At 43.9% G+C, this 12,815-nt stretch overlaps 1 protein-coding gene across 2 annotated transcripts in view; it reads left to right on the top strand.

Moving 5' to 3' along the window:
• Window positions 1-12,815, top strand: part of CAMSAP2 (calmodulin regulated spectrin associated protein family member 2) — a 98,087-nt gene that overhangs the window by 57,053 nt on the left and 28,219 nt on the right. For both annotated transcript variants that reach the window (XM_061383729.1, XM_061383730.1), the window contains exons 3-4: window positions 3,042-3,203; window positions 6,147-6,230. In XM_061383729.1, coding sequence (XP_061239713.1) covers window positions 3,042-3,203; window positions 6,147-6,230 — 246 coding nt within the window. The remainder of the gene's footprint in view (window positions 1-3,041; window positions 3,204-6,146; window positions 6,231-12,815) is intronic.

Consider the following 12,815-nt stretch of genomic DNA (forward strand, 5'->3'; position numbering starts at 1 on the left):
GTCTTAAACTCACGCAGTGCGCTGTGTCGGTAACATCTCAGTCAAACTGAAAGAGAAGCAGGATTTCATGCGAGTGTGAGCGGCACTCTACGGGGAGGTATCCTCCCTCTGTAGGAAGAACCAGCTGGAAAGGGAGTCAGAGAGGGTGGCGCTCAGACCAGAAGCAGGACGTGCCTGCACGTGGTGGGGGGCGGGAAGCCGGGCAACAGGCGTGGGGACAGCGGACCTCTGCCACGGCTGCTCTGAAGGGAGTGCAGACGGGGGAAGGAAATGCAGGTTATGAAGCTGGACTGATAGGTGGGGCCAGCTAATAAACCGTGCTCCCCTTTTTAAGGAGTTTAAACTTTACGGTGCAGAAGATGAGGTCGACTTTATGGGAGCATGAGATGGCATCTCTGATTTGGAAACATAACTAGTCCCCAGTTTATAACATCTTCAGAAGTCATTCCACACGGATTTAAGGTAATATTAAAAAAAGTATAGTATTCTTATATTCTTGGGGGGTGTGGAGCCTTTTGTAAACATGGGAGAAATTGCAGTCATCGAGGAGAATATTAAGATAAACAGGTTTTACCAAGTAAATATTCAATATTTAGACCTTCTCTGCAATATAATATTCAATTCAGTCAGTTTAGTTGCTCAATCATGTCCAGTTCTTTGCGACTCCATGGACGGCAGCATGCCAGGCTTCCCTGTCCTTTACCAACTCCCGGAGCTTGCTCAAACTCATGTCCATTGAGTCAGTGATGCCATCCAACCATCTCATCCTCTGTCGTCCCCTTCTCCTCCCGCCTTCAATCTTTCCCAGCATCAGAGTCTTTTCCAGTGAGTCACTTCTTCACATCAGATGGTCAAAGTATTGGAGCTTCAGGATCAGTCTTTCCAATGAATATTCAGGATTGATTTCCTTTAGGATTGACTGGTTTGATTTCCCTGCAGTCCAAGAGACTCTCAAGAGTCTTCTCCAACACCACAGTTCAAAAAGCATCAATTCTTTGGTGCTCTGCTTTCTTTATGGTCCAGCTCTCACACCCATACATGACTACTGGAAAAACCATAGCTTAGACTAGACCTTTGTCAGCACAGTCATGTCTCTGCTTTTTAATATGCTGTGTAGGCTGGTCATGGCATTCCTTCCAAGGAGCGATTGCCTTTTAATTTCATGGCTGCAGTCGCCACCTGCCGTGATTCTAAGCCCAAGGAAGTAAAGTCCAGCACTGCTTCCATGTTTCCCTGTTTGTTTGCCGTGAAGTGATGGGACCAGATGCCATGGTCTTAGTTTTCTGAATGTTGAGTCTTAACCCAGCTTCTTCACTCTCCTCTTTCACTTTCTTCAAGAGGCCCTTTAGTTCCTCTTTGCTCTCTGCCATAAAGGTGGTGTCATCTGAATATCTGAGATTCTTGATATTTCTCCCAGCAATCTTGATTCCAGCTATGCTTCATCCAGTCAAGCGTTTCTCATGATGTACTCTGCATAGAAGTTAAATAAGCAGAGTGATAATACTCATCCTTGACATAACTCTTCCCAGTTTGAAACCAGTCTGTTGTTCCATGTCTGGTTCTAACTGTTGCTTCTGGATGTGCATACAGATTTCTCAGGAAGCAGATAAGGTGGTCTGGTATTGTCATCTCTTGAAGAATTTTCCACAGTTTGTTGTGATCCACACAGTCAAAGGCTTTAGCGTACTCAGTGTAGCAGAAGTAGATGTTTTTCTGGAATTCTCTTGCTTTTTCTGTGATGCAACGGATGTTGGCAATTTGATCTCTGGTTCCTAATATAATATTACATTCCAAATAAAGTAGAAAGTCCAAAGATAAGCTGGAAAAAGGTATTTGATGATGAAATGACACCTAATAAATAATGAGCTCTTATGAATCAAGAAATAAAGAAGGAAAGGTGACCATCTCACAGAGAAATGTAAGCCAGAGATATGAGCGGGCAGTTTTCTGAGGGAAAAATACAAATATTTGCTAAACGTATGAAAATATGCCCATCCTCATTAATCAGAGAAATGTGCAGTCTGAACAAGGGAAGGTTTTTAACTTCCAGACTGGATAACAGATGATAAAAAGTGCATGATGTCTAATATTGACCAAAAATGTGGGGAAACAGGCACCCTTGGCAACACTCTGGGGAGGGGAGGAAGCTGCCCCACCCTTCCAGCAAGCAGATCCGTGGTTGTTTCTCAGATCACACACACGGTTGCCCTTGGGCCCAGCAGTCATCCCTGGAGAAATGCAGGGTGGTGGTGTGTTTACAGCGCCACAGGGCAGAAGGCAGCGCGAGTGTCTACCCCGGAGCTGGGGGGAGTACAGTGTTTGGTGAGAATACGTTCCAAACCATGGACACTGCTTGGGGAACAGGAGGGCAACAGGGTGCTTTCAACTTTAGGAACTTCCTAATGTTGGGAAATTTTAAGAACCGACCCCCACCCCCACCGCGCTCCCCGCCATGGTGTAACATTTCTGTATGAAACTACCTCTCATGGGAAACAGCAGTAAAGGAAAGACTAGCAGTCCTATGGTGGATGCAGAGGGTGGGGAAGAAGCGGCAGCCAGGAAAAGCAGAGGGTTATTGGCCTTGTTCAGGGGTGAGAAGTGGTGGTGTCTGAGCTGGAATGGAGGTGAGCAGACAAGGAGGCTAGACTCGAGGGACAGTTCAGGAGTGGAGTCTGTACACGGCTCCCTGTGGATGAGAGGAGAGAGCTTGCTCAGAGATGACGCTGAAGTCTGCAGTCGTTCTGTTGAGTAACTGATCGTGACCTTCTCAAAACCAGGAAAAGCGGGACAAGGAGCCTCCTCTGAGTGGGAGAAGATGAGCACCTTGAGTGGAGACCCTCAGCGAGCGTCTGAGTGATAAAGGGGCTGGGTTGCCTGAGTTCACCCCTGGCCCGTGTGCACCATTTATGCTCTTAGCAAGGCTTATTGTTCCTAACCTTTAGTTCCGCCCCTGTTTGTTGGGCAATGTTAGTAACATTTAACAGTGTAAAAGCAGCCGTCCCTCAGTGTGATTCTAAAGGTCGTTCTCGGTCTGTCTCCAGAGTGCTCACCTGGCCATGATCGACACCCTCATGATGGCTTACACCGTGGAGATGGTCAGCGTGGAGAAGGTGGCCGCCTGCGCGCAGCAGTACTCGGCCTTCTTCCAGGCCACAGACCTGCCCTACGACATCGAGGACGCCGTCATGTACTGGATCAACAAGGTGGGTGCTCCCCTGGGTAGCAGCGGTCTTAGAACCGTGGACACTGTGCCTCCCCGCTTTGTGCTGAAAGTCTGTGCTCCCACAGAGCTGTCCGCTGACATCGTGACCTGCAGTGTGCTGGTGTTCGGAGGTCCTGAAGGCTGGCCCTCATGTGGGAACAGGGTTGCTCTCTTCATGAGAGACCCAAGAGCGCCCCTCACCCCTTCTGAGGAAGCGGGGCCAGACTTGCCAGGCCCAGTCTGCTGGCGCTTTGGACTTCCCAGCCTCCAGAACCCGAGAAATACATTTCCGTTGCTCACAGGCCACCTGCCTCTGGTGTTCTTGTTGTAGCAGCCTGATCAGACTAAGACAGACTCCATTATTCTTTTGTTTTAAGTCAAAGTGAAAATTAAAGTCATGCAGTCTTACTTAATAGTTCCCATTCCCTTTAGACTTAAAAAAAAAAAAAAACGGTTTAAAATGGTGGAAAGCGATTTTATGTATTCTGCAACATCTGTCACTACATTTTATGATAAACCTAGTTGATATCAGATTAGTACAAAATTCACAGCACTCCTGAGTAGGGAATATACTCTGTGGGTGCTCCGTAAACATTTTTTGCATCCAGGAATGAAATAAGTTTTTCATATTGCCAATTAGATGATTTTTAGGTTTGCTGGAGTGACATGTGTAAGACCATAAATAAATAATGTAGTTAGAAAGGCTTGTGCCACAAAGCTGAGCCTTAGAGAAGGAAAAGGAAGCTGTGAGATTGCAGACCCGAGTCGGCCTGCAGGCCTCGCTGGCCTCTCGTTGGCTTCCGGGGCTCGAGGCAGTTGGATGAGGCCATGGCTCTGCCGGTCCTGGGAAGCTGGGACCCTGACCTCTGTGCAGACAACAGTGAGCTCATGCCCTTGGTGGAAGCGAGCACGTCGCCCATGGTGGGTCTGAAGCAAATTTTCAGCCCTGCCCACACTCACCAGGATCGCTGGGGACCGTCTCAGAGCCGTCATCCCCCAGACCACGCATGGAGTAGGTTTCCATCAAACTGGCAACCAAGACTCACAGATACCAACAAATTACTAAGGTCCTAGCTTGTGAATGGGGGATTCTGAGTCAGAGCCAGCTCATTTCTGCTTCTGCTGTCTCTCAGGAAGAGTATTGTACACAGCTGAGTGAGTCGATGCTCTGAGATCTGGCATGCAGCAGCCTCACACACCAAAACAAGTCTGTGTGTTGTTAATTCCTTGTAATGCCTCGGGTAGAGTCACGGGTAGAAAAGACTGTTAGTAACTGTTAACTAAGTTTCAGTTCAGTTCAGTCGCTCAATCATGTCCAACTCTTTGTGACCCCATGAATCACAGCACGCCAGGCCTCCCTGTCCATCACCAACTCCCAGAGTTCACTCAGACTCATGTCCATTGAGTCAGTGATGCCATCCAGCCATCTCATCCTGTCGTCCCCTTCTCCTCCTACCCCCAATCCCTCCCAGCATCAGGGTCTTTTCCAACGAGTCAGCTCTTTGCATGAGGTGGCCAAAGTACTAGAGTTTCAGCTTCAGAATCAGTCCTACCAATGAACACCCAGGATTGATCTCCTTTAGGATGGACTGGTTGGATCTCCTTGCAGTCCAAGGGACTCTCAAGAGTGTTTTCCAACACCATAGTTCAAAAGCATCGATTCTTCGGCACTCAGCTTTCTTCACAGTCCAACTCTCACATCCGTACATGACCACTGGAAAAACCATAGCCTTGACTAGATAGACCTTTGTTGACAAAGTAATATCTCTGCTTTTCATTATACTATCTAGGTTGTTCATGACTTTCCTTCCAAGGAGTAAGCGTCTTTTAATTTCATGGCTGCAGTCACCATCTGCAGTGATTTTGGAGCCCCAAAAAATAAAGTCTGACACTGTTTCCACTGTTTCCCCTTCTATTTCCCATGAAGTGATGGGACCAAGTTACCATAAATTAAAATGATTCAGTCCTTTTTTTTAAGCACAGAACTGAATTTTCAAGCAATAGAATTTTAAAAATTATTGATTTAGTTTACAATGGTTGATAACAGCATTCATATTTTCTAGATTGCCATTATTAGTTAATTTGAGCATTTATTTATTGTTGTTGGAATGACCGTAACATGAGTAACTCAAAATCCAAAATTATCTAAACTATTCTCAAGAAATACTTTATGCACTCAACAGATTGTTTCTTAGTCATCTTGAATTATAGGCTGTTTGAACAATCTGATAAGTTAGACCTTCTCCCTGAGAAGTTCCTGTATACAAAGCTTTTCATGTATTTTAACTGTGACCTGTGACCACACTAAACCCCACTCATGATCCAGGGACATGCCTAGGAAATCACAGGTTAAGAATTCAATCCAAACAAAGTGTTTTCTACTGATAATGAAAACATTAATTTTAAGGAAAATAGTTTTCACTTATTAGTCCTAAGAGAGATTGTGAACATTTTTACAGAAAAATAGCTGTCTTGTTTCCTAAGCAAAAGGAGAAGAGGGCAGCAGAGGATGAGATGGTTGGATGGCATCATCAATTCAGTGGACATGAGTCTGAGCAAACCCCAGGAGCTAGTGAAGGACAGGGAAGGCTGGTGCGCTGCAGTCCGTGGGGTCACGGAGAGTCAGGCACGACCGAGCGACCAAACAACGGCGTCAAAACTGGGGTCGTCAAGCACCTTTCTTCCCGAGCACTCCAGCTGGCCCCTGACGTGTAGCAGGTGCTCAACAAGTATTTGGTAAAGTAATGAATGAATTTTAGGATTTCAAACAAAACACCTGTGAATACTGTAAAATACTTTTTTCTGGTTGGGAAAATGAGGTTCTGTTCATTTGAGTGGCACTGGTATTTGACATCAGAGACCTGAACACAGGCATTTTAAGGTACGTGTTATTTTTTTTATTATATTTGACTATAAATTAAAATTAATGTTTTTATATTTTAAGGTAAATGAACATTTGAAGGATATAATGGAACAAGAACAGAAATTGAAAGACCATCACGCAGTGGAAACGCTAGGAGGTCAAAAGGTACGTACATGTTCCTAAGGGGAAAAAAGTGCCTTTATGAGAGCCTGTGTTCACAGGTGTGTGCTGTTTGGGGAAATGTTCGTAGGTATGTTCATCAGACTATTTGTGGTGATCTTAACTGTACCCTAGGAAGCCTTGCCGTAAATGCCAGGTAAGTAGAAGTGCAGAATGGAGGTTAACCAGATGATGGTGTTTAGGAAAGATTGTTAATGATTAGAGCTCAATTTCTGAGGTTCTTTTGGCAAAAATAATGGTTCTGCGTTTGTTTGGTAGAGTTATGAAATAAGAAAACAGTTTCCAATGTATCAGCCTTATAATGACTTGTAATAAGACCAGCCTCTAAAATTATTCCGGGAATTGTAAGCTGTAACATGGTTATTCTGTGAAGGAAAAAGAAACACTGATGTGGATTTATTCTTTAAAAATTCTTAAACAGGCTCTTAGAGGTTTCTTCTCTGAAGACTTGTGTGTTTGTTGTGTACTGAAACCTAAAGTGTATTTCCTGCAATATAGTATATCTTACACTTCCTAAAATGTGTTACAGGGAGAGCCCTTGAAACTTACTGTCCAGCATTTCAGTTGAGGTATAAGAAGTTCTGTTATTCAGAGACTTTATTTTCCATGTGGGTTGTTTTGAGTCTCTTCATTATTATGCTGCACTTGTCTTCATTTTGGACAAAGGCTGCTGGCCACTGATGCTCTGTAACAGGAGGGGAAGGGAGAGCTGGTTTGTGTGTAACCAGCCTTGCTAGGAAGGTGCCGGGGCCAGCCGGCAAAGTCGATCAGGTCCCGAGAACGTGCACGGCGGGGCTAAGAAAGAAACTAAAGCAAGAGACTACAAAGATGGGGTCGAGAGGTTCAGACACGTCACCACGAAGGGACGCAGTCTGACACCAACTTTATTCAACATCTCATATTTATACAGAAAAGCGTGAGAGAGACAAAACAGTTGACATTTTTTCTTGGTTAGCCTATACATCTTACAAACAGTCACAAGAAATCTTGAGAGCATGGGAATGGCTCCCTGTTATTATTTCTTACACCAGATAACATTTCTCTGTGCGTGAGAAGTTTGCACAGAACTCCAGGTGCCTGCAGTAAATAAGCGCCTAATCTCTGGGGTGGCGGGACAGAGAGCTATGTTTGCAAGCAAACCCTCAAGGACTGAGGCAGCTCCCAGAGCTGTGTCCTTCGGACAAAGGACCCCGTTCTCACGGGCAGCTCCCCGCAGGAAGGTTCTGCCAAAGACCAGCAGCTTTGCCTGAATTTGGTGTTGGGATCACGCTGGCCCGCTCTCGCCCTCTTGCTCCCATGGCCGACCTTTCCCCCATGGCGGTGGACCCACTCGCTGCCTTCCCCAGCCCGGCCCCCACCGGGTCCCCAGCCCTTTCCCTTACCGCCCTCCTCGATGTCTTCTTCCCTCAGGAGTAGAAACCCTTGCCTTGGAGACAGATCTCCTCCTGTCTGCTGTTTTGCTTCTGGCTGTGATCAGAAATCAGGTTCAGCACCATCCTGAGTCACAGAGCTTCGTGGAGACCTGTTTATCACATACAATGGCTCGGTGCTGTAGTGTTGCACACACGTTATGAGCTACATGGGTTTATATGATCACAGAGGATGCAGTAAACGTTGTTTCAATGGAAAAAAATGCTGTCTGTGTTCCAGTCAGCTGTAGATGGAGTTGTTGTTCGGTCGCTAAGTCCTGTCTGACTCTGTGACCCCATGAACTGCAGCACGCCGAGCTTTCCTGCCCTTCACTAACCTTTAAGAAAGGCAAACTGTATGGAATCCATACACAGCTGATCCACCACTCTGACTTCCCATGGAATTGCACATACACACTTCACAACCAGATTTGTTGAGCAAGTGAACGAATGAACCAGTGCGGTTCACTTAAGCGTCTGGCTTACTGCTCATTTTCATTCAGCACGAACAGAGCGTTTGTGCCTTCATTTCCTTTTCTTCCCTTTTATTTTGTATGTTTAATTTTTTACTGAAGTATAGTTGATTTACAGTGTTGTGTTAAATTTTGCTGTACAGCAAGGTGACTCAGTCATACACATGTACATGCTTTTTCTATTATTTTCTGTTATGGTTTATCACAGGGTCTTGCATCTTCAGCCCCCTGTGCTGTGCAGGAGGACCTTATTCCTCCCCGTCCTGCGTGTGATAGTCCGCATCTGCTAACCCCAGGCCCCTAGTCCACCCCTCCGCCCCCCGTCCCCTTGGCAGCCTCAGGTCAGTTCTCTGTGTCTGAGAGTCTGTTTCTGCTTCGTAGATTGATTTGTGCCGTGTGTTAGGTTCAACACCTTCATTTTCAAATGAGTTTTACCCTTGTTCTCATTGTTAAGATGTGTGGGAAGCTGTTCATTTCACGAGTCTTACTGCACAGGTGTCATGAAGAAACACATGGCCAAGCACAGACATGGTTAGGGAGTCTTGCTCTCTTAACCTAGCAGTGGGAGTTTCAGCATTTGAACTGTATGGCTAGAAAGAGAATCACTTTATTCTTGATTTTCATTCTTGCAAAGCAAAATCTTCACCCTTTTCTCCTTTTAGGGAAGAGAGGTCGAGTGGTTTGCTCTTTCTCCTTGCTGTACCGTTGGTAAGAGGCCGCCGTGCCCTTTGCCCCCTCAGCTCGTGCTCGCAAGGCAGAAGCCCAGGTGCCCAACCCTGGGATCTGTCGCTTCCCCCCCTGGACGGAGCCTGGGCTGCTGGATGGGGACTGTCTGATCTCCTGTCCTGTCCAGCGATTCTCTGCTCAGATGTTCAGTAGCGTTAATTTTATGAAGCTTCTTTCTATAGCTATCTTCTGGGTAAAATACATGCTCTGTTGAGGGATACTTGTACTGTATGTTATTAGTGTTGGACCAGAATTTTAATTCCAAAGCCATTTCAGTAGATTATTAGACCATCATCTGACCATCTATTTCTGATTGTTGGACTGGGTGGTGCTTTAAGAGGGAGGCGTTTTAAATAGTGTCCTAGGAAAATATTTTGATTAAACAGGTTGCTGATGTTATTTTCTTTATTTTCTTTCAAGTTTCTCTTTTGGCTTCTGCTACTCCTTTTGATTCTAAAGTGTGAATTAGATAAGTAATTTTTGGTGTAAGTTGCATGAGCAGCTTGTATTTTTCTTTGCAAAATCTGGCAGCCCTATTTCAACAATCTCTAAGGGTTAGGACCAGCGACGTGAAGTCCAGTGTTCATTCTCTTAAGGAGCTTGTCCCGAGTGCTGTGGGAAGTGGGCCTGGTCTTGGTCAGGAGAGTCCTGCCACTGCCCTTCCCGGGCCCTCCACTACCCTGGGCCTTCTCTCCTGTGTCTGCAAAACTGAAAGTTTGGGTGAGTGGCTCCTAAATTCTGTTACGAAAGCGATGCTCAGTTTGCATGTAGTAAATGTAAGGGACTTGAAAGGTTGGTGAAAATAGTAAGTAGTTGGCGCTCATAAACTTCCACATGTACGTGTATATTTAAACATTTTAAAAATTCAGAGATGGTACCATGAATTTTTTTTCTCCGAGGAATATTTTATAAAGATGATTTGGTCTGAAGTAACTTATATATGAGTTAGATAACCTAATACCGTGATTTTAATCTTTGTCTAAGAGGACTGTAAAAATCAGATTTAACAGCTTTGTAAATCAGTCTTGTGCATTTGGACACAAGACCCTACAAAGATTTGAATTGGTGTGGACTTAATATAACTTGCTAAGTTAAGGACATTTATTTTGAAATATTTCAGACTTAGAAACAGTTGCAAGGATTGTCTGCAGGAACCCTGGGCCCTTGTGGTAACATTTTATAACATTTCATGTGCTTGCATGTGTGCCCTTGTGTTACATGTTGCACACACAAATACATATGTGTATACATTTTTCTGAAACATTTGAAACAAGGCTGCACACATCATGGCCCTTCACCCCTGAATATTGCTGTGTACGTTTCCTAAGAACAAAGCTACCCACTGACACAGGACAGGCGACTTAATGTCAGCACTGTGCTTGATCGGACTTGGATCTGTGTTCAGTTTTGTCAGTCACCCCAATTGTATCGATACTTTATGCTGTTTCCTGAACTGGGATCTAGTCTGAGATCATATAATAGATTTAATTGTGTATCTTTTTCGTTTTGAATCTGGAACAGTCCCTCGGCTTTTCTTTTTTGTGACCTTAACATTTTTGAAGAACACAGGGCATTTTCATAGAATATCCTTCAATTTGATATTTTTACTGGCATTTCCTTGCAGATAAGTTAAGCTATGCTTTTTAAGACTGAAATACGACGTAAGGTGTATACTTCTTACAAGACTGTATCCAGAGGCACATGATAGCCATTTGCCCCTATTAGATGAAAATAATTTTGATCAGTTGGTTAAGATATTGTTTGATTTTTTTGACTGCGTGGTTATTATTTTTCCTTTTGTAGTAATTTGAGAGGAGACACTTTGAGACTGTAAATACCCTGTTCCTCTTCAGCGTTTCCCTGCATCCTAGATTTAGCATTTATGGATGACACCTACTTTAGTTACTATTACTATGGTGGCTACAAAATGGTAATTCTCTAGCTCCATCAATTTCTTCCACGTTTGTTAATTAGGGTACTGTAAGCAAATCTGAGCTCATCTGTTTATCAGTCTGTCATCTGTATTATCTGTACGAATTGATAGATTCTTATTTTAAATGCATGTATTTCTGTCCACAGTTATTCACCTATTCATTTGCTCATTCCCAGTTTTACTGAGCTCTAACTGACACAAAGCATGGAGTAAGGTTAAGGTGCGCAACATCACAGTCCGGCTTACACACGGCACGGAAGGATCGCAGTAGGCCTAGCGAGCCTCCATCACCTCATAGAGATGCGGCGTTGAGGGAGTAGAAGAAGCATTTTCCCTTGCGATGAGAACTCTTTGGATTTACCTTGACAGCTTTCATATGTACCATGCAGCCGTGTTAATTACCATGTTGTATGTTTCATCCCTACTACTTATTATCTTATGACTAACTGGAAGTTTGTACCCTCATCTAATTTTGTGTGTATTCATTTTTGAAATAAACTATTGTGGAATAATCTTAGTTTACAGAGCAATCCCAAAGATAGCACAACTTTGTCCAGTTTCCCCCAGTGTTAACATCTTATTGTCATAATTATGGCCCTTTTGTCAACAACAGGAAAGTGACGTTGGTGGATTATTAATATTGACTAAACCACAGGCTTTCTTTACAGTCTCCCAGTTTTTGTTCTGCCCAGGTGTTCTATCCAGCATCCCTGAATTGGGGTTTGTCTCCTGTGTCTCGTGATGAGATTTGGTGTGTGGGCTTTCAGAGAAGAACGTCACAGAGGTGGTTTCACGCCTCATCACTTCGTATCAGGGAGCGCGGGACATGAACACGGCTCGTCACTGATGGTGTCCATGTGATCACTTGGTTCATTAAAGTCACGTCCCTCCTTGTCAAGTTTCCATTTCCACCATCAGCACTGTTTTCTTTGTAAGTGGGTCACTCAGTCCAGCCCACGCTGCAAGAGAGAAGTTAGCTCCCTCCCTGAAGGGTCGAGCCCCTGTATCATTTGGAATTTTCCTCTAAGGGAGACTGTGTCCTGTCCACTTCCTTACATCCTTCAGTCAGTTATTTGTAGCAGTCTGGACTCGTGTGTGTGTGTGTGTGTGTGTGTGTGTACACTGGGGTTACAACCAGTCTGTGGTGTTAACTTGTTCAGATTTCCCAGCTCCAGTCACTGGGAGCTGTGTCAGAGTTTTCTGAGTTAGTAAAAAATTCAAGTACTGAATATTTTACAAGAAATACAGACTAACTCCTTTGCTCATCACCTGTTTTGAATAATCCCTAGTAATTTCTATGTAATGGATTCTTCTAGTATCAAAAACAGGAAGACTCCCGTTTTGACATTGCTGTTCGTCTCTGGGAACCCAGACACGTTCCCGGGCCTCCTGCCCTGCTTGTGCCTTTCAGGGCTCCTGCAGAAGCAGCTGCAGAGGCTTTGGTTAAATGAGCAGTCACAATGCATGTGACAAAACTGTTAAGGCTTCTCTTCCTGATGCGGCAAGAAAGCTTTATTGGAAATGTTATCTCTTTGTGGGAAGCTGGTATTTTTCTGATTCTTGAGATGACTTTTTCAGGTTTTTTAAGTTCTTGAATGTATGTTATTTATGTTATTTTTCCAAATAGTCTTATTTTTACTGTTAATTTCTGTAAGAAAAACTTTCTACATAAAAGTTTAGTACAAATTTTAACTCAGACCCCATTTAGTTTGGTTCACTTTAACAAATATTTATTTAGGGCTGCCCCCCCCCCCCGAAAAAAAAACAACGGTGCTAGGAGATATAAACAACCACAAATTACTCAGTTATCTGAGATTGTGAGTTTATTAAATTAATCTTCTCGAAGACATAAAATTATATTCCTTGAGACACCCCTGGATAGTAAAAATAATAACATTTATATTCTCTTTGTGTTAGTGGCTACTTGCTTTAGAGACTCTATAAAAATATTAATTGATAGGAATTGCCAACTGTTCTTCTTTCCTATTAATTGAAAGAAACTCTTTGTGTCATTAAGGGACATTACCAT

The sequence above is a fragment of the Bos javanicus genome, chromosome 16 (assembly GCF_032452875.1).
Source record: "Bos javanicus breed banteng chromosome 16, ARS-OSU_banteng_1.0, whole genome shotgun sequence".
Taxonomy (NCBI): Eukaryota; Metazoa; Chordata; class Mammalia; order Artiodactyla; family Bovidae; genus Bos; species Bos javanicus.